The sequence below is a fragment of the Musca autumnalis genome, unplaced genomic scaffold (assembly GCF_047663935.1).
Source record: "Musca autumnalis isolate F117 unplaced genomic scaffold, ASM4766393v1 scaffold_4, whole genome shotgun sequence".
In the NCBI taxonomy this organism is placed as follows: Eukaryota; Metazoa; Arthropoda; class Insecta; order Diptera; family Muscidae; genus Musca; species Musca autumnalis.
In genome coordinates, this window is record NW_027411977.1 from 196,410,740 (window position 1) to 196,431,962 (window position 21,223).

The 21,223-nt window shown below is 35.1% G+C and overlaps 1 protein-coding gene and 1 long non-coding RNA gene across 2 annotated transcripts in view; one reads left to right on the top strand and one right to left on the bottom strand.

Annotated features, from left to right (window-relative positions):
• LOC141400970 (uncharacterized) overlaps nt 1–21,223 on the bottom strand; it is a 449,243-nt gene that overhangs the window by 21,165 nt on the left and 406,855 nt on the right. The gene's annotated exons all lie outside the window — the stretch shown is intronic.
• The window catches only part of LOC141400969 (whirlin-like), a 32,365-nt gene that overhangs the window by 3,943 nt on the left and 7,199 nt on the right, over nt 1–21,223 (top strand). The window contains exon 2 of the mRNA XM_073980705.1: nt 15,094–15,180. Within this exon, the coding sequence (XP_073836806.1) occupies nt 15,127–15,180 (54 nt within the window). The 5' untranslated portion in view covers nt 15,094–15,126. The remainder of the gene's footprint in view (nt 1–15,093; nt 15,181–21,223) is intronic.

Below are 21,223 nucleotides of genomic sequence, written 5' to 3' on the forward strand. Positions count from 1 at the left end.
TGACTGTCTGTCTGGCTGAAACGCACTTTCGAATGGATCAACCGATTCGGTTCAAAATTTGACTTTCGTAATATTTTGTCAAAACTCAGTTTAAGTTCGAAGATGGATTATATCGGTTCACTCCTTCCGGTACCTCCCCCACAAAAGTTCGAAAATGTTCTGTGCGCACGATAACTCTTGAAGGGATTAACCGATTTGGTCCATCGTGAAATTTCTACCAGACTTAGATGAGGTTCCAATACGGACTCAATCGGTCCACGGTCCCACGCAAAATTTCGGAAAAGTTCAGTTTAGGGCCCGCTTATTGTAACAACTTGTATTCACTGCCCCTCATACGACGGTACAAGTTTCATCAGGGGCAAGTCCATAGTTCCTGAGAAAATAGCCTGAAAGTTGCAAAAAGTTGTAGCGCAAAAGTTGGCCTTCGTTATATTTCGTTCGAAGACAAGTCATATCGGTCCACTGATTCAGGTAACACCCCCAAAAGTCAAAAATGTTCGGAAAAATTGTGAAGCAACTTGAAGCAACTCAATTACGACGGCAATTTTTTTTTCAGGACAAGTCCATACTTCTTATGAAAACTGCCCGAAAGGTGAAAAACCCCCTACGACAGCATATGTTGTGGCTGGAGAGCACGAGAACTTTCGAACTGATCAACCTATTCGGATTGATAATACCGAAAACCACCCGGTTCTACATGAAAATGTGGACTGATATAATCCATTGTCAATACCAAAAATCTTAGGAGTAATAGAAACTTCCACACTAAACAATAAAGCTCTATCTTAAATATTGAAAACTGTATCATGATTTCAACAGACGGACAGAGTTAGAATTTTATGCTGAAGAAGAATACATATCGCTCATTTACTCAAAGAGTGGCATAACTCAAAAAATACGTTTTCTGAGTTAGCAATTTCTATTTTTTCTACGACTTCTACTTTATCTTGTGTCAAATTTTCATACTGATATCGCTAAAACTCGTCGAGTTACATCTCATTTACTACGAGTTTCGCAGAATTCAACACAAAAGTTTTTGAATACTAACACTAAAACACTTCAAATCATAGCTGTGTCTGGTTACCCTAAAATTTGTAACAACTTGTACCAATTGTTGCTGGAAGTCGTCTGTTAACACAAAAAACCAGCAAAAGAGAGCGATTCGAGAGAGACATTTTGACAGTTCTTTCACTGAGAGCTTGCAAATTCTTGCTGTACAAATTTCTTCTAGCAAGCACTTGCAAGCTCTTCTTCTTCCTGAAAACAATCAATCAGCCGTTTTTAGTTTTTTGTTGATTTATGTTTGTGAACCTTTAAAACAATTTTATTGTGGAAATAACATAGTCTAATTGTATTGTTTTATGGAGAACAAATTTGTAAAGTGGAAAAATACTTTTTTGTTTCATTTTCTTTTTTATTTTTAATAAAATACAACGTCTTTGCTTCCTTTGTTGGCGGACAAATTGTTCTGTTTTGGCAAGTCAGCTGATTGCTTGCTGGTTTTTGCTGGGAAGGTGTCTGTTTACTTTTTACAATTTTCTAGCAAAAGAGAATAAAAACCCCTTACTCTCTGAGAAAGTTCTTGCTGGACAATTCTTGCTGGGAAAGTAACCAGACAGACTTCATGCTTGATCTTGAACAGAAATTCAGCACTGATATCTGGCTAGCTGTTTGCGAAATATGGTCCAAGTAGTTATTTTAGTTTTTGTGCAACAATATTTTTTAAGGGGGGAAGTCAAATTTCATTCGCCAACTTAAAACGCGTTTTTCTCGAAAGTGGATTTTTTGAAATGTGTCACTCTTTGAGTAAATGAGCGATATGTTTTATGGGGTCTCCAAAGAATGTTTCGATGTGTTACAAACGGAATAATATAAATAAAAGGTCGAAATAACATCTTTAATTATATCCTCCATATTATGGTGCTGGGTCCATTTAGTCCATTTTTGAACTTTATTAAAAAATATTTCCATGTGCAAAGGATGGAACAATGCCTGTCTTTCCTTTCGATAGTTTTCTCGCTTACCAGCTATTTTAGTTGGTTAACGTATTACTTTATGGCTTTTAAGCCATTTGTTCAGAGTATCCTGGACTTGCGAACAATTTATTTCACTGTAAACAGGACCACAAGAAGAACCTTCGGTTTGAATTCCAAAAAAATCCTCGAACAGTCATTAGAGTGCACCTAAGTCTTAGTTATGTATTTTAGTTCGTGTTGGCAGGGGTTTTAGAGCTATAAAAAAAGACTTGTCTTTCCCGAAAAACTAGACCGAACTTGATCTAAGTGTGAGAAATATTACAATGTGCAAAGGTTGGACCAATGTCAATCACTCCTTTGGTCACCATTATGTCAGAGAACATGAAATATCATTATATCGCCATAAACAGGACGACAAGGAGTACTTAATTTTGTGATAGAGGTTCCTGAAGTTGTTGTTGTTCTTGAAACTCGATGTATGTTTAGGAGATATTTTAATATATGAACATTTTTGGGCAAATCGGATACTCAATTTGTTAGTTATCGTCATTTTACTTGGTACCGTTTTTGTAGCGATTGAGTCATAATCTCAGGAAGTATAGACTTTCCCCGAAAAGAATTAACCATCGTACCGCGAAAAAATCAAAACAATATGGACTGGACCTTAAACTGCACTTTTGTGACACATTTTCAAATTTTGTGTTGGAGGTACCTGAAGAGTTGGACCCCGATATAGTTAGTCTATATTTTACACTGATCTATGACTTGAAGAAATATTACGATGGATAAAGAATCCGGCTCGAAAGTTGCAGTGCGCAACAACCACTACCTATGATGGCCATAGGGGTATTTTACAGCTTTCGGTCCATTTCTCAGGAAGTATAAAGTAAAAACACGTTGCAAAAAAATCAAAACTATTTTAGAACTGTTTTTAAACTGAACTTTTGCGGCATTTGTTAAAATTTTGCAGTCCATATTACAACTTAATCTATTTTTACAGAAATATTAGGATGTGCAATATATGGACAAAATCGGTTACTCCCTTAGAGAGTTATCGTTATTTTAGCGAAAAATTTTGAACTTTTGTCGGGTCTTGGCTACCTGACATAAGGCTCAACGGACATAAGGCTTCACATCGCGGTTGTGAGATCCAATTTCACTTTGGGAGTTATGACCTTCCTATCGATGATCACAAACTCAAAACTAAATAGGATACTAAACCCTTTTCTTTATTATAAAACATTTCTAGGGGTTGGCGGACTTCCACCGGTATTTAAGACACTCACCCTTTGACAGACTTTAAGCCGGCTACGCGTTCAAAATTCTTCTTATGTTAGGTTAGGTTGAAAAGAAAGGCCAGAATCGCCACATGTCCCGGTGGGTGTACACTGAAGCCAGAGTTGGCCTGTTATAAGCTCTAGACTAAATTTTCAAGAAAGGGACTCTACATAGTTTTTAGTTATTATGGGTCCTTAACAAACCCCTTTAATTAATTGTTTTAATTTATTTACCATTATGTGATTAACTAAGGATCTGATATTTGCGAAAGCTGAGTATTGGCATAGATGGTGTTCCAACGTTTCTTTATCCGCATGCCCTGCACTCATTGGTTTTTGCACAACTTATTTTGTGTAAATGCGCTTGTAAACCCAGGTGTAATTGACCTATAAGGATGCCTGCTAGGCAACTAATCTCTACCTTACCTAGTGATAAAAGTTTCTTAGTTTTATTGTCGTTTGGGTCTCCCAATAGTATTTCGGATTACTAATTCCCGGTCATTTTTTATTAGAGAATTGTCGTATCTTATCGCATAACCTGGTACCCTGCATCATAGCATTGAACCACGTTGGTAATAGTTGTTGATCGAATTAATACAATACAAGAGAGTTTGAAGGACCGTATTATGATCCGGCAAACGAAGAGAGATTATGGTATGTGGGTTTTAAATAAAAATCACGGACCCGTAACATTTATGCAGGATTAAATCCAGATATTTTACTTTACTGAGAATACTGTCCTGTTTAGGAAAACTGTTAAAGTGTCCCAGTTTTGTTTTCCTTGCAAAAATACATATTTCTGTTTTTCTGGCTTACGTTAAGACCACTTAGTCTAACCCATTTAACAGCAATCCGATTCCGTACATCTGCATAGTAAATTTTAATTATATCCCCTCAGAAGTACTAACCCATATGAAAGGTGAAAGTAGCCAATAGCAAAGGGTTTTCCTGAACAATTTTATCGCTTACTGTTACACCATATTCGCCTATTTGTAAGCATAGAAATATGGATTTTGGTGCAGACGTTATTGAAATTATTCTTAAAAACTTACGTTTCTTCTAATATATAAATCACATTCTGGTAATCAAATTCATTTATATTGCTATGTACTCGTATATCCCTGTCATAGGTATTTACATAAGAGTTACCGGCTGCTTCAGTCGGATTTTGCCTCAGAAGTGATTTTTATCAACAAATCCTGATATCGGACCGAGTACATTTCCTCAATGTCCGATGTTGATCAAACCTTCCTGAGTCGAATTATTGTGCAATAGGTTCTCAGTGGATAAAATCTGATTATCGTCATTTGACACCACCACCTAGTTCAGATGACCAAGGAGTCTTTTATTTGGCCTATTGTAAATAACGTTGGTACCTTCGTTCAGGGACCAATTCCTTAATTTTTGTCTAATATTAAATTGTACATGGTGTAAATTTCAGAGCACCCATAACTCTCTTGTTCTCGGCTGTGGCTTATTATTGTCTTAATTTTTTATATTAATTAATATTCCCTTCAAAGTTATTTGCCTTGGGAACACCACCTTGAAGCATTTTTGTCTCACAAGGAATCCGACAATATTTTGGTTTAATCTCTGACTTAATTAGTTCTCCATATAATTCCACGTTTATAACTCCACTATGAATGTACATCTGCAAAATCCTTGGCTCTGGTCGTATATTTCTCTTAAAAGTCTTTAACGCAAAATATTTTGAATTAATTCCCCTTCGAGTTCAACTATTATGACATAAGGGTATATTGAATGTTAGGAATCCACCGAAGTCCCACACATTCAAAAATTATGCTACGTTTCACCAGGCATATTAGAATGTTATTCGAATGGGTGGACGAAGGCTATCATTTATACCACAAATCATTCGAAATTTGTATATTCGAATTATTTATTTATTAATGCCAGTTATTTAGTTCCAAACTTTTCCTATAGTCCGACTTGGACTCATCAGTTCTCTTAGTTCTTTGTATTGAAACAAAGAACCCTTCCCCAATTTTATGACGACTCGAGCTCAAGAATAAGTGCTACGAGAGTTTTTAGGTGTTTCGGTTGAATTCGCATTTAAACGAATTAATCAGTCACACTTATTCTTGAGCTCGAGTCGTCATAAAATTGGGGAAGGGTTCTTTGTTTCAATACAAAGAACTAAGAGAACTGATGAGTCCAAGTGTCGTTGGACGAAACTAGTCTTCTCTGCCATCCCCAAAATAATCAATTTTAACTACACCCACTTTAAACTTGTTGTTTTTAAATTTGAAAACAACAAATATGAGATTAAGCTTAACTTACATACAAATAATAAGTATTTATTTTTAAAAAATTTTTAAATTAAATTTTTAAAAAATAATTTTTTAGAAAATAAAAATTAATATTTGTTAATATAAAATATTTTTTTTTTAATATCGCCCAGCATAGATCCCAAAATTAAATAGTAAAATAACTTTAAATAAAACACCTTGTAGTTTAGTGTTGTTTAGCTTCTGTCATTTAATTTTAGAGCTTTTCTCAACAATTACCAATAAACCAATTAAAAATCTTCACAACCTCTTTCTCTCTATTACTGCCAGTCACAACCCCTCTAAAACCAAACAATTGTAGTGCCCTGTAGAACAAATCACTCATTTTTCGTTTTCATCACTCGCCCCCCAACCTTAAACTATAACTATTTTCTCAGATATACTCATACATAATTCAATATTGCTGCGCCAAGTCAATAACATTCATATATAGCAGAACATAACACCAAAACACTAACACCATAATTCAGAACATTTATCAGGCATACATAGGCGACATATGCGTACAATTACTGCAATTCGATGTAAAGTTAAAAAAACCTAAGCAATTATCTTATATATACGAGTACATACATACGTAGATATAATTTTATACATTGATTTCGAACAATCAAAATTACATTAAAAAAGGAAAATTCAAATCAAATTACTAGTCTGTCGCTGCTTCAAAGGAAAACATTTATAACAACGAAGTAAAAACTAATCCGGTCTGTCAACTGCTATAATGGAGGAAGAAACAAAAACATAATGTGGTTGTTGCTTTTTTCACTCATACGTTCATACATCTCTTCGCTTTGGTTGTATTTCTGTGGTCGTCGCTGGTCTAGGGTATTACTGCAACGAAATCATATTAATAAGCTGTTGCACGGGAAAATTCTTCGTCTCCTCAAGAAAGTGGTTTACTGAATACAAGTTTAAATATCCTTTTGCATTTCTCAGGTCAGTGTTCTGACAGGTCTGAATCAGGGATGCCAACTCTTCCGAGGTAAAAATCGCTACAGCCACATACGCACCATAGTTCTGTAGCGATTTTTACCTTAAAACAGTTGATATTCCTGCTTAAACAGTGGTTTTTGTACGTCAAAAATCACCACAAGTAGCGGGAAAACCACCAACTTGGCACCCCTGGTCTGAATACTCTACCATTACCTAGCACTTGTATTCATGGACCATATTTGCGCCGCATAGCTAAACACAGACAGACTTATCGAGATATATATGGTCAAAAAGGTTCCTTTATCTGCACCCCAAGTGCTGCCAGCTATGAACATGAGGACTTTCTTTCTACTTCTTAGATAGCTTTGGGTGCTTTGGGTATACGCTGACCACTAATACATGGTATCGAATGTGAACCAAGGTTCTTGGATTTCCGGTGGCGTTCTCATCTCCGCAATCCATGTTGTCACTTTTTCCGCTGTGCATATTCCTCATTAAGAAGAACGCAGTTATAAAACTTTAACCTTTCACAAATGTGGTAGATGTGGAATTCAGGAAAGTTAAAGGTTAAACAACAATTCTGAGATTTCAGAATTAACATCCTCCTTATTTTACTCTACGGAAATTCGACTTCTTGTGTCCAAGTTCCACGAACGGATGCCGCCCTCCAAATATAATTCATTTTCCAACGTTTCAATCTAGGCCGGTGAGTGGTTAGCTCGATGCCCCCAAAGAGTTAAGCGTGATGACGGTATCGAAGTATTTTAATAAGCGTCTCCAACACAGTTATTCTTAAGTCCTCGACTGATATGTATAGGGTGTTGCTGCTTCGTTGCTGGATTTCACGAGCTGATGATCGGTAACTGGACAGATATATCTGATATGGGAGAGGTGTAAAGCCTCAAGAACGTTTGCTACTGGCGAAATTCTGTACGATTCATCTTTGCTTGCATCCTTGCCAGACTTTAGTGGCGGAACCAGACTGCCTCAAAGAGTTAAGCGTTATTGACGGTATCAAAGTATTTTGATAAGCGCCACCAACACAGTTATTAAGACCTCGACTGATATATGAGGGTTGTTGCTGCTTCGTTGCTGGATTTCACAAGATTTCGGAAACGTTAAGGTGACAATCGACTTTCGTGGCATCCCCATCTTCTGGTTCATCCTACTACCATGGAGATTCCGTCCGAGCCCAAAGCTTTGTATGGTACGCGTGTTGAGCTGAAAAGATCTTATGCGACGTTAAGCTTTTCCTTTCACCTTGTCACTCTCGGGACTTGATGAATTGTCAGTTCACCCAACGAGACTGAAGTCATATACTCCTTTTTCAATGGTTCGGTAGTGACTTGACCATTTTACACAGTTTTCTGATGATCGGCAATTGTACAAATGTTGCAGAGGAAAGCAAAATTTGTCTGTACGATTTACCGTTGCTTACATCCTTCTCTGGCTTAAGTAACGGAACCACCCTGCACTTTTTGCAAATATGTGAAGCGATGAGGATGATTATTAACAGTTTGAGGGCTTTTATGTGACACTCGATGGAGATTCCTCAGGAGCCCAACACTTTGGATATAGCATTTTGAATGTGCCTCCTCGTTTAGACTTTGACTGCATCCTTACCTGGCTTCAGTAGCAGAACAATCCTGTCTTTTCCAGACTTCGGAAACGACGATGGTGACCAACGAAAGATTAAGGACCTATAGGAGAATCCTCATCCAGCATTTTGGTAGATTAAGTGTTTCGAATTGTATTTGCAAAATCATCCATCGTAAAAGACTGGTGGTGCCTTCTCGGCCGAAAGAGATCTTATGCGATGTTACACTCTTCTCTTCACCATGTCACTCACGGGGTACTCATTTAAAGCAACTTGCATCCCTCGTCCCTCTTCCGATCAGATAACGTGATGTCGCCGGACGTGACTTACATCATATCCTCCCTTTTCTCGGGAGTGAGTTAACCGTTGTCCACAATTTACTAGTACCGACCCAAATGATGCAAAACTTCAGATGATCTAGCCACTTCTTCCGCTTGAGATCACCAATCAATCTATTGACTTCCATTCACTGCTCCCTGACTCTGGAATCATTGGCACTGGTTCGGCTCATTTGGCCTCAACATCGTTTGCACAGGTTATGGGCGTTCAGGTTATGGACGATTTACGGGTTCATTAATGATCGAGTTTGAAGGTAGGCGAAGATGATTGTGGGAAGCTCGAGAACTGAAGCGGTGATCCGGTGCCATGATAATCGGGAACTAGGCCGGTTATTAAGAACAATGATGATAATAAGGAACGACTGTTGATTGTAAGTGGGCTAAGTTATGATAAAAAACACTCGAGACCACCAAAAAAACAGGAGATATAAATGTCAGTGAGGAACAGTAAGTTTCTAGAAGTCTCCGTGGCAAACAAAAAACCGAAGCCCCTTTAAGATACAGAATACCATAAAACTAGTCGCGCCTATGTACCAAAAAGAAGACACAAGTCTCAATGAGGATAAAAAATCCTCTTTAAAAACAGCAAATCGAAGACTCAGAGTGTGACAGACACCGAATACTCCTTAATAGTCAGAAATCCAAAATCTCAATTAAAATTTGGATCGTGATGGAATGGATGCACTTATATGTAAACGGTTTTGAAGCTCACAACTGTTGAACTTTTGTTGGAAGAAGTACAAGAAGGAATCCATCTTGGAACTCTATCAAGATTTGGGTGTCATTCCTTAGGCTTACCCACGAAAACAGGAGTACCTTCGGTAAAAAAATCAAAATTACCCTTAAACGTTTGGAAGAAATGTTACGATGTGCGGAGTTTTATCCAAATGGAATACCCAATCTGTAAATTATCGTTCTCATCAGTCATTAGTTGGCGCCCTCACCTTTTTTAGTGCTTTTGGCGCATTATTTCAGAAACTATAGACTTCCCGAAAAATGCATGATTTCGCAGCAAGGACCACAAGCACAACATGCTGCTAAATATTTTAAAATGATTCTATTTGTGTGGTGGTACGTTATACTGTCCCTATATAAACTTGATATATTTCTGGAAGAAATATTACGATTTGCAAAGTTGGGACCAAACCGTTTAGTCCCTTCAAGAGTTGTACTGCGCTTCATTTTAGCGAACATGTTTTTAAGTTTTGTAGAGTTGTGTAGTTCCGGAACGAACTAGTTCCAAGGAACTATTCAGGACAAGGAACTGTTGGAACTATATCCAGCACTTGCGTTCATATAGTTCCTTTAGTTATACTCGCTCTTCTCGTTCCTTTAATTTAACGCCTACATCGATCTTTCTTCTTCCTGTTTATTCGCTGCAATTTATTATTATGTCAATTCATCCATCAAAAGAAACATTTAGGTCTCGGAACTATTTGGAACGAAGAAAAAATAAAGAACAATGAATGTGAGAGATTCGTTGAACTACTTAGGTCTCGGATCCAATGAACGGAAACAAACAAAACGATTCCCGTACCAATCACACAAAGCCACAAACTTTTCAGCTTCTCTGAATCGTTTCATTCTCACAACCAAAACAAAAACACAAACTTTTCAATGTAAAAAGATTGAAACCGTACGATTGCGGAAATGTAACTTCGGTTATGCTTTGCCGAGTTGTTTCATTCACCACCGAAACAAGAAGTATTTTTGGGAAACGTTTGCCGTGCGTATTGTCAATGACACACTCAGCCACACACACATGTGATTGCTTAACAACCCTATAAGATAGCATCAGCATATCACAGTGAATTTTATCAACCACCAAACGTTCACATGTGTTTAGTACTATTCCGTTTTCTATCTGCTCTTGTGGAGTTGAGTACTTTTCGCTTTTCGTTTTGTTCGCACTCACGAATATAAACAAAACAAAACTAAACAGCGAGCTCGGCCAACGAGGGTTATGTTTCGTTTTGTATTGTTCCTATGGAAAATACGAAACGAAACGATTGTAAATGTTATTTAAAGTATTTTTACGTACTCTGCTCGGATCTATTTGGAACTACGGAACTATATTAAGGAACTAGTTCCTTTTGGAAAAATGAACTAGAAAGATTGATCGGCTTTGGGAACTAGATTGCCCAACTCTAAAATTTTGTGGGGGACGAACCCGATAGAGTGGAACAATTTGAATCATCTTCTAACATGCTATAAGTTTGGATAAAATATTACGTTGGTTAAATTTTGAACCGATTTCGAACTTGTTCAAAGCTTGGATTCGGCACGATTGACAGAATTGGTTGATCCATTCGAGAGATATCTACGAACCTGCCAGCCAGACAGAAGGACAGACAAGGTTAAATCGTCTCCAAATTGTTTGAAAATGATTTCGTCCAAAACCAACATTTCTACTGCGAGGAGGAACATTTTAGATTGTATCAAAATGTATATGACTGGTGATCGCTTGACGCCAATGATAGTTAGTGCTAAGTTCTAACACAAACTACCCAAGTCTCTCTACCAAACTGGAGAAATATCAAAATCAACGTTTCTGTGAAGAATAATAATCCGAATCCTGTGGAATGCCCAAGAACCTGAGTAGCACTGAATACCAAGATCATTCGCAGATCTAAATGCGTTTAGCTTCCACAAACTCTGGTAGCTAGCTCACTGCAGTTACAAACCAATCTCAACGTGAAAAGCAAAAAAAAAAAATAAATTAAAGGGCTGTTGTTATGAAGTGAATGCGAATTACAGCAGCTGGTGAATGAAGATTTCAATACGGTAAATGGAACATATTCGATGCATATTGTGATACTAAGGCGTATTGCTGCACTACTTACACTAGGAGATTCCATATTCCCCCGTGTTTGCTGAGATATTCGGTCGGTTCCGCTAAGAAAAAACTCTCTAACGGTGAGGGTCCAACATTTTGAAACATTTTTGTATGCTGAACTCATTTTCGACGGTTTGCTCTTTTGACACTTTTACTATTAAAAAAGTACTGAAACGAAGCTTTTAATATGTCTGTTCGATAACTTCGCAAGAAAAGGTACTTGCAATAACTTGGTCTCTCAACTCGCTCTCTTGTACTGAATAAGTTTATTATGTCCCGGTCCACACTAGAGCGATTTCATTGAAAAAAATCATGAAATTAGCCGTTCTTACATAAATTTCATGATTTTACTCTACTATGGAACTCGATCTAGAGACGCATAATTTCATGCGATTTTTTCAATGAAATAACTCTAGTGTGGACCGGGACTATCGAACAGCATTTTGTAACAGTTTGTACAAATGTTTGAGTTATCGGACAGACCTAATATGTGAAAAAGCCTTCCCTTATCTCTTCGGACATGTTCATGTGAAATATTTTTTTTAGTATTTAGGCGGCCGTACTGTCCAGATTTAAAGAAAGTAGAAATTTTATTAATTCACTAGATAAACGGCAACGGTAACCTGGGGCTGGATTCTTGTTTTATGAAAATTTGAAATGAAAAATATTTTCTTTATAAATTTTTTCATTTGACATTTATTTCCTTTATATAAGTTTTGATTTCACATTTTCATAGAAACAGAATTGAGCTCCTGCATTAACAATCCGAATTAAATTTTAACTTGGCCAACCAGCAGATTTTTGGTAAACAACTGTTCAGAGTTCTGTAGTTGTTTGAACTGTACTACCTTTATGCACTGCAATATCCATTCCTTGTCACAAACCGCATACTACTGTTGCCATATTTAATATTTAAATATGCAGACAGTGTTGCCATTATTTTTCTGTACGTGGCCCCAAAATTTGGCACGATTTTTTCTTTATAACGAAGAAAAAATTGAAAACACAGTTTTTTCTGCCCATTTTCACCTATTTTGACCTCTCTGTAACGATCTTCCCTATAACAAATATTGTACAAGTGGAAATTTTCACACAAAATAACCACTCTATATCGTATTTTTGTCAAACTTTTTCTCTTTGATGTTTACAAAATAAATGAGAAAAACACACATTCACAACGATCTTTTTATTGAAGTGCACCCTAAAACGAGAAGCAAAACTCATTTATAAGCGATTTTACAGCCAGTTTCACTATGTCGAACGAAAATGAAAACGTAAGAAAACTACTTAACTCGTTTATGATTTTCAAATTTTGTAATTATACCTGTTCCAGAACCTGCAAGAAGCTACTGTTTTTTACTACGATAACAATTTTTCCTATATGATATCGAAAAAAAATAGTAGATTCTTGCAGTACTGGAACAGACCAACTGTTTGGAAACAAAAACAAAGTCAATATTACCATGAAAAGCAAAGTTTTAGGTGTTTTTCGTACGCATTCATTTTCTTTCGACATAGTGAAACAGGCCCTTAGAATCAAAATTGTTTCAAAATAAGTGCATATTTGCTCGGAAATTAGACATCCAAAGGAAAACAACGGACCATTATTTTAAAAAGGCTGGTTTTCTTAGTACTGCTACAGAAACTGCTGATATTGAACAAAATAATATTTCAATGAAAAAATAGGGTAACAATACGTACAACATCATATTGAAGATGTTGCGATTGAAGGTCATGTTAATGTCGATTGCGAAAATTTAACTATGAATTATCCCTTTTTGGAGCCTAGAAACAATGGTCCCGATCATATTATTTTCCATTGCAAATTGTCAAGACGTTGATAAAGCAAAGTGGAAAAATCAAAAACAAATGAAAATCACTTCTTATTTCACTCCTAAATAATAATTCAATTTATATTTATTGACATACATACGTTTATTTCTTCATTACTAATGTATGTAGGTCAAATTAACCGTGTTGCCTTGGTTTCTCTATAACGAATTTTCTCTATAACGTAGTAATTCTTCGGTCCCCAAGTTCTACGTTATAGAGAAGTTCGATGTTCTTTAATAACACGAACATGAAGAACGAACTCTTAAAAAATTCTTTCACATATGGATTTTGTTCAAAAGGTCAGAAATAGCATAAATATCCAAAACAACATATCGACCAAATTGGTCTCGTAGAGAATGGGACAAGAGTTTGATATTTTCGCTTTGATGTTATTCAATACTTCATTAACGCATTCGTGGATACTGCAGTGCAAATGATAATGCGGTGCAAACAACAACAAAATACATGTTTCGTAAATGCAGAATTTGTCGTCTGTCAGGGTAAAATTAAATGCAAACATTGATGCAAATGAACGTTGCCGTATGTCTAGGATATTAATGCACAACATCAAACTGAATTTGAACGCAATATTCCAATACTGTAGGAACGTACTATCAATTCGCGATGAGCAACAATGAATAGGTACTGCAGTTTAAAATGATAATACAGTGACAACCATAAATTGCAGTGCAAACACCAACAAAACAGTTGTTTTACGACAATCAGCTGATTCAATAATACAGTTGCTTTCGTTTGTCCGAATGAATTCAGATCTTCAGATCTTAATGCAAATTATCGCTGCCGTCTTTTACATTAAACAAACCGCAGCGTTAATAATTAATAATTAATTCGTGCATTATCCACATTCTTAATGCACAAAATCGAACTGAATTTAAACTGAATTTATTAATTTGAATATGGCAATACTGTTGCAACATACTATTGATTAGCACTGAGTAACAAGGAATGGATATTGCAGTGCAAAATGATAAAGCCGTGCAACCAAAAATTTGCATTGCAAAAAACAACAAAATACATGTTAACCAGCAATCAGCGGTTTCGTAAATGCAGAATTTGTCGTCTGTCAAATGCAATTAAATGCAAATCTTAATGCAAATTAACGTTGCCGTCTGTCTAGGGTATTTATCGCACTATGATCAACGAACTAAAAAAATTCAAAGATTTTGAAAAGGGCATAAAATTAAGTTTAGATTCATCATTGGTCTTAGACGTAATCCGATTATTATTATAGAAAATATAGGTCAATGATGTAGTCGTGGTGGGAAACCATACATTTTATATATTGTGGGATAAAAATCTTCAATGCAATGAGAGGCGACAATTCTAACTCTTAAAGACTTTTCTCACCAAAAACCCAAAAAACAACAACAAATCACGAACACCACATACTTTCAAATTTGTGTTATGTCTAAACTGCACTTAAATTAATGATAATGCTGATGATGATGATATTGCGATGATTATTGTCTGTGAAATGAAATTTTCATTTTCTCTGTGTGTGTGTTCCTGATTGTTTCTTCTTTCCCCAAAAAAACAAGAAAATAAAATGATAATAGAAAACAAATTTAAAATTTCTTAAAACTACACCACATTTTAAACAGATAAGAAAAACACTGCAAAAAATATGAAACGCTTTTTTCTCCTCAACAAATTTGTTATGTTTTTTTCTTCTTCTTAACAAACGAAACAAAACTATAAAATTAAAAAAAAACTCTTTTCTCTTACAACACATCACTTATTTTTGCAAAAATGTTTCTCTCAACTTTACAATATCGTTTTTTTTTACAATTTTCAACATTTTCTCAAACATCATTGCAAAACAAACAAAAAATCTGAACTAAATATTCGCAATTCAAAAATCAATTAAAAACAAATATGTGCTGGCTCAACAACACAACAAAATTTGAACAAAAAAATCTCAAATTCGAAAATCCAAATCACCAAAATTTTGTAAAATAAAAAACTATTAGGAGTTGGCCACAAAACTATCACGAAGTTTTGATATGAAGGAAGAAGGCGGTACCCTACTGGGAGAAAAAGGTGTACGTAGACATCAGGTAAGTAGTGTAATTAACACTAGACGCAAAACAGGCAAAAAGGCATACATACGTTAATTTTCCAGAACACAAATCAGGGCTTTGGTATTTTTTTCCTTTCCATCAGAGAAAACAGAATTAGGATTAATATGAAAAGATACGAACAAAAACATTCAAAATAAAAACATTTCGAAAAAACGAACAATCATAAAAATACATACATAATTTTCTCCCACAATCAACTGCGTCCATTACCATTTCATTACCACGCATCCTGGAAACTTCATTAAAACACAATGTTATTTCCTTAAAATTACATCCATCATATTACCAAAGAAAAAACTCATCTTAGTATTGGCTTGTTGTGTACAGTACAACAAAGTAAAGTTGAATTCCATCCATTCCACTTTGTAAAAGTTTCCTGTACAAACTTCAAACATAACCAGAAATCATTTTCATGTCACTTCCTCTCCAAAAACTCATTAATATCTCAATTAGAATTGGCTTGTTTGTACAGTACAATAAAAAAGAAAGTATCATTAATTCATTGAAATTTACTTCCCCCCATTAATACACTATTCGTAATTTTGGAAAACAAAAAATATTTAACTCTCGTATGACTCTCTTAACAACTTTGTTACAATTAATATTATTCTTGAATACTTGAATAAAACTTAAATTATTTTTTCTTTCTTAATATTCCAATTGCTTGCTAGACATTGTTTAACAATTTTATTCTTTTGATTTCTATCTTCTTTAAATAAATATATTCCTTTATATACTCAAACTGTTATATACTCAAATATATACCCAAAACCAAACAAAGAACAAACACCAATTCTTATATTTTTGTATTATTATTCTTTACTCAAATGAAACAAAATACACTTAAAACAGCTATTTTTTAAATATTAATTAAAATATATATTGCATATTATTTATTATATATTGAAAATTACACAAACTACTATCTATTGTTTACAGAATCCAATTGCTCTAATGTACGGACAAATTTCCAAATAACTCAGTCTTATGCGTTTCTTTGCTTCTGATTTCTGACGCGAAGCTTCTAGATATCCTTCTGCATTTCTGGGAAAATTATAAATAAAGAAATCTTCAGGCTGATAACCTCTGTTCGAGATGCTTCCTAACGCCCTTTACATATGGCATCGTCAATTCGCATTAAGATCTGAATCAATTTTTACCGTTACAGACGACAGCTTCTGCATTTATGAATCAGTAGTGCGATTCTCTAACTAATTTTTTGAGTTACCGACAATTGTCGCTAAAATTAAAATGCTTATAATTTCCGTAATTACCGATGTTTTTCGGTAAGTTCGCGACGAATCAAAAATCTTCGTAAAGTTCTACCGATAGCAAGAGTGTTGTCACCTTTTATTTGAACTTTTCATTCATAATTTTGCGTTTTAATTTTACCGATTTTTTCGGTAACTCAAAAAATGTGAATAGAGAATCGCACTACAGCTTCTGATTGCCCATAAACAGCTGATTACCCATAAACAGTAATGGGCTGCATTGTCTTTCTGCACTGAAATGTGCATTTGCATCGGGCCAAATCCAATGCACGTTCCTACGGAATTGCCACAATGAACCATTATCCAATAAGTAATTTTATTCCAATTATGTAAATAGATTCTTTAATCTGGCATCTTTAACTTGATCTTTTCCTTTGACTTTCCTCCAATGAACCAACTATAATTAAACTCTAGATAGACGACAGCGTCAATTTGCATTAAGATCTGCATTAAATTTTGTCCCGACAGGCGACAGATGCATTTCGATCCCTTAACCTTGAAAAATAAACCTCAACCTTGTATCTTAAAAAATAAAAAATAAAAAATTTCAAGAGAGATATAAAACGATTAATTTATTCATACGTCGGTTGTTCGGTAAAAGTTTAAATGTATTAATTGGGGAATTGGGAACATCTAATTCCTTAAGTCTGGAGTATTCTCCCATTGGCTTAACCTCATCATTACTCTCAGTGCATTTTGTTGACATTACTCTCTATAATAGAGAGTAATGACCCGCTTGCGACGAAAATTCCAATTGTCGCAATTTAAGTAGTCCAGAACTAGTTCTACTCAGTACTAGTACAAATATTGGCCCTAAGTAATGCGAAGGGAACCAATTGTCACCTTTTTATCCCCAAGTAAACGAGGAGGCGTCAGTTGCGACTTAATTAACTTAACTTAAACGACGAGTTTTATAAATAATTCACATTTACATTTTCTTCATAACTTTAATATAAATGAAGTATCCAATAACAGAAGCTAGTGTTGATGGACTGAATAGCTTCGTACATATTATTCATATTGTTCTGGTATAAAAAAGGAATACGAAGGAAATATGCAAATCGCCCTCTTCTTCTCTCTAGTTAAATAGTCCTAAACTAGAGGTAAGTGGTACTAGTTCACAATTGACCCATAAGTAATGCGATGGGAACCAATTGACACCTATATATCCCAAAGTAAACGACGAAGCGTCAGTTGTGACTATTTCCCACCACTTTTTTTATAAATAAACAGGTATATGACTGTAAACCTGGAACTAGTACTATACCACCTACAGGTAATGCATAGAGTGTCAATTGGTTACCTCCTATGACATCCCCATGTTAATGTTTACAGTTGATTGCACTGTGAGGGGTCAGAAGTGGAACTAGTTACTGTAACGCTGAGAATCGACGAGTTTCTGATGCCGAACTAGACCATCGCGCAAGCGGGGGAATACTCTTGACCAGCCAAGATCACCCATATAGGCTAACGTGACTGCAACTACAACATATGTTCTCTTTATTCTCATCTGTAGTGCTTTAGCAAAGCAAAGGCTCGCTCAGAGAGACTTATGCACAAAATAAGAGTTGATAACTTGGAAACGAGTTGAGATTTTTTAACAATTCAAAAAACTATTTTGTAGGCGGAAGAGTTGTCTTTAAGATGACATACAAAAATGTTCCGTTTCCAGTACCGTTGTACTAAAATTTTACCGGAAAATAAAAAATTGTCCTTTTCGATTAATAATATCCAAATTTTTCGCTTTTTATGCAATTTTAGTAGTCACAATGGTGGAGCTATTGGTTCCCTATCATTTTCAAAAGTTTTGTCAATGATTAAGATAGAAAAAATTATATTCTTGACGTAATATTGGCATGATTGTAATTAATGTCCCAATGTAGGAAATTAGGCTAGAAATTTCTAGTTTTTGAAGTTATTTTCCAAAAAATGACAATGAAAAATCATTAAGGGTTATATCCAGAGTACGTGCAAACAACCTAATGATATATGGAAAGTTCTGTATTAACCAGGCTTGCCCTATATTATACTAGTCTTTAACGGCGTTGCCCTGATAAAGTTAAAAATCGGGGCATATAACAACACTTTTTGCACTTTTCCATGAAAATAGTTTTCAGAAATTTTGTTAAAAATGATTTGACCATGTTTGCTTTTATAAAAACCAAAATTTCAACAACCATTGTTGCCATTCAAGCCAAACAATACTTCTCCCTTCGACGAGTTTCATAGAATCACTGCAATTATTTTTTGGTTCGTGGTTTTTTCAAATTATGTTGTATTTTTGCTGACTTTGTGTGGTATAAAATTCATATTTCGGATGATAAGCAACATATCTGGCGTAAAATCGAGTTTAAATAAATAAAGTCGCTATCAAAACGCTTCGTAAGTGGTAGTATTGTTTGGGCTTGAATGGCAACAAAGGGTGGTGAAATGTTTGTTTATAAAAGCAAACATGGTCAAAACATTGTTAAGAATATTTCTGAAAACTATTTTCAAAGAAAAGTGCCAAAATTTTTGTTTTATGGCCCAATTTTTACCTCTATCAGGCAACGCCGTTAAAGACTAGAATAATATAGGACAAGCCTGGATAATACAGGAATTTCCATATACTATTAGATTGTTTGTACGTACTCTGGACATAACTCTTAATGATTTTCCATAGTCATTATTTGGAAAATAACTTCAAAAACTAGAAATTTCCAGTCAAATTGCCTACAAAGGAACATTAATTACAATCATTCCAATATTACGTCAAGAATATCATTTTTTCTATCGGAATCATTGACAAAACCACTGAAAACGATACGGAACCAATAATTCCACAATTCTTATTACTAAAATTGCAAAAAACCGAAAAATTTGGAAATTATTAATCGATTATTGTGGTGCATCATTTTTAATGCTTACATTAAAAAGCACCATTTTTTATTTTCCGGTAAAATTTTAGTATAACGGTACTATAAACGGAATACGTTTGTGTGCCATCTTAAAGACAACTCTTCGGCCTTATGGCCGAATCATGGGCGCTATGAACTTTATATTATATATTTGAATACTGGACTATACAGTAGACACCCTAAGCATATCCGCATTGCCATATTAAGACCCAATGACTTCCCCCGATGACGTAATTACAGCTTAAAGTGCGCAAAATATGCAGTTTTTACAAGGTCCGTCGTAGGTTTTCTATATTTTTTCGTTATATATTCACTGTAATTATTTCACAGACTGTTTGTATCGAACGTACAACATCTCCTTAATATATTAGTGTCGAAAAACCCACAAAAAATATTTGTTTGTATCCGGAAATAACGAAAATCTGGGTAAAACTCGTAAAAACCGATTTTGAGTTACAATATCTCAAGAACAAGAGCTGATGGAGAAAAACCGTGACCAGATCTGAAAATAGCTCGCCGATTTCATTTAGAAACAACAAAAATTTCGGTTGAAACATTCAACTTTTTCAATTTTGTTGAGCAGTGTAATTTATTTTATAGGCCTGTTCGATAACTTCGCAAGTAAAAAGTATTTGCAAGTTCTTGCAACTACTTGCAAGTGCTTCTCATTTCTCTTTTACTGAACAAGTTTGTTATCGAACAGCATTTTGTAAAAGTTTGAACAAACTCTCTATTATCGTACAGACCAAATGTTTGCGCTATGGAACTGATTATTAAAGCCCAGTGGATTTGTTAAATCCGGTTAAGTGCATAAGGGGTATTACCCCGACTGGCGACAGTTTCTGCATTTCCAACACAGCTGATTGCTGTAAACAACTTTTTTGTTGTTGTTACAACGCATTATCATTTGCCCTGCAATATCCAATATCTCAGACCCTATTCATGGCCCTCTTTTGCAGTATTGCCATATTGAAATAAATTAATTCAGTACAATACCCTAGATAGACGGCAACGTTGTGCATTTAATTTTACCCTGACATACGGGTGTTTCTGCATTTTTGAATCAGCTGATTGATGGCTAACACGTATTTTGTTATTGTTTGCACTGCAAATTTTTGTTGCACTGCTTTATAATTTTGAACTACAATATCCATTTCTTGTTACTCAGTGCAAATCAGTAGAATGTTGCTACAGTATTGCCATATTAAAATTAGTAAAAGCAGTTTAAATTCAGTTCGATTTTGTGCATTAAGAATGTTGATAATGAACGAATTAATTTAAATTAAGGCTGTTAATGCAAATTAAGACTGCCATCTGTCTAGGCTATAATACCCGTTTGCACTTAACCGGATTTAATAAACCCACAGCGTTTCAAATGTAAGTTCCTTTACGCAAACGCCAAATAAATCCTCTTCTTATTTATTTGCCTATTCGATTTTCGAATGCTGGCGACCAAAATGCAAATATAAGTATAGTATTACAATAGTTTGAATTATTAAATATTGTTTATAATATCGGCAAAAGTCTCTCTGTTTCTAGCTTCGCTTAGCAGGTTTATGACGTCAGGTATGCCGGTCCATTCTTGGATGTTGTTGATCCACAGAAGTTGTTTCCTCCCTCTTCTAGGCCTTCCTTCAAAGTTTACACGGATAATACTTTGCAGCAGTTTGTATTTTTGATTTCTCATAACGTATGATGTTTTTCGTCTCTTTATGTTATTCAACAGCTGTTTTTCTCTGTGTAATCTTCTGAGAACTTCATTATTTGATATGAAGTGTGTCCACGATATTTTTAGGATGCGTCGATATGTCCACATCTCAAAGGTTTCGAGTTTTTTCATATCTACGGATT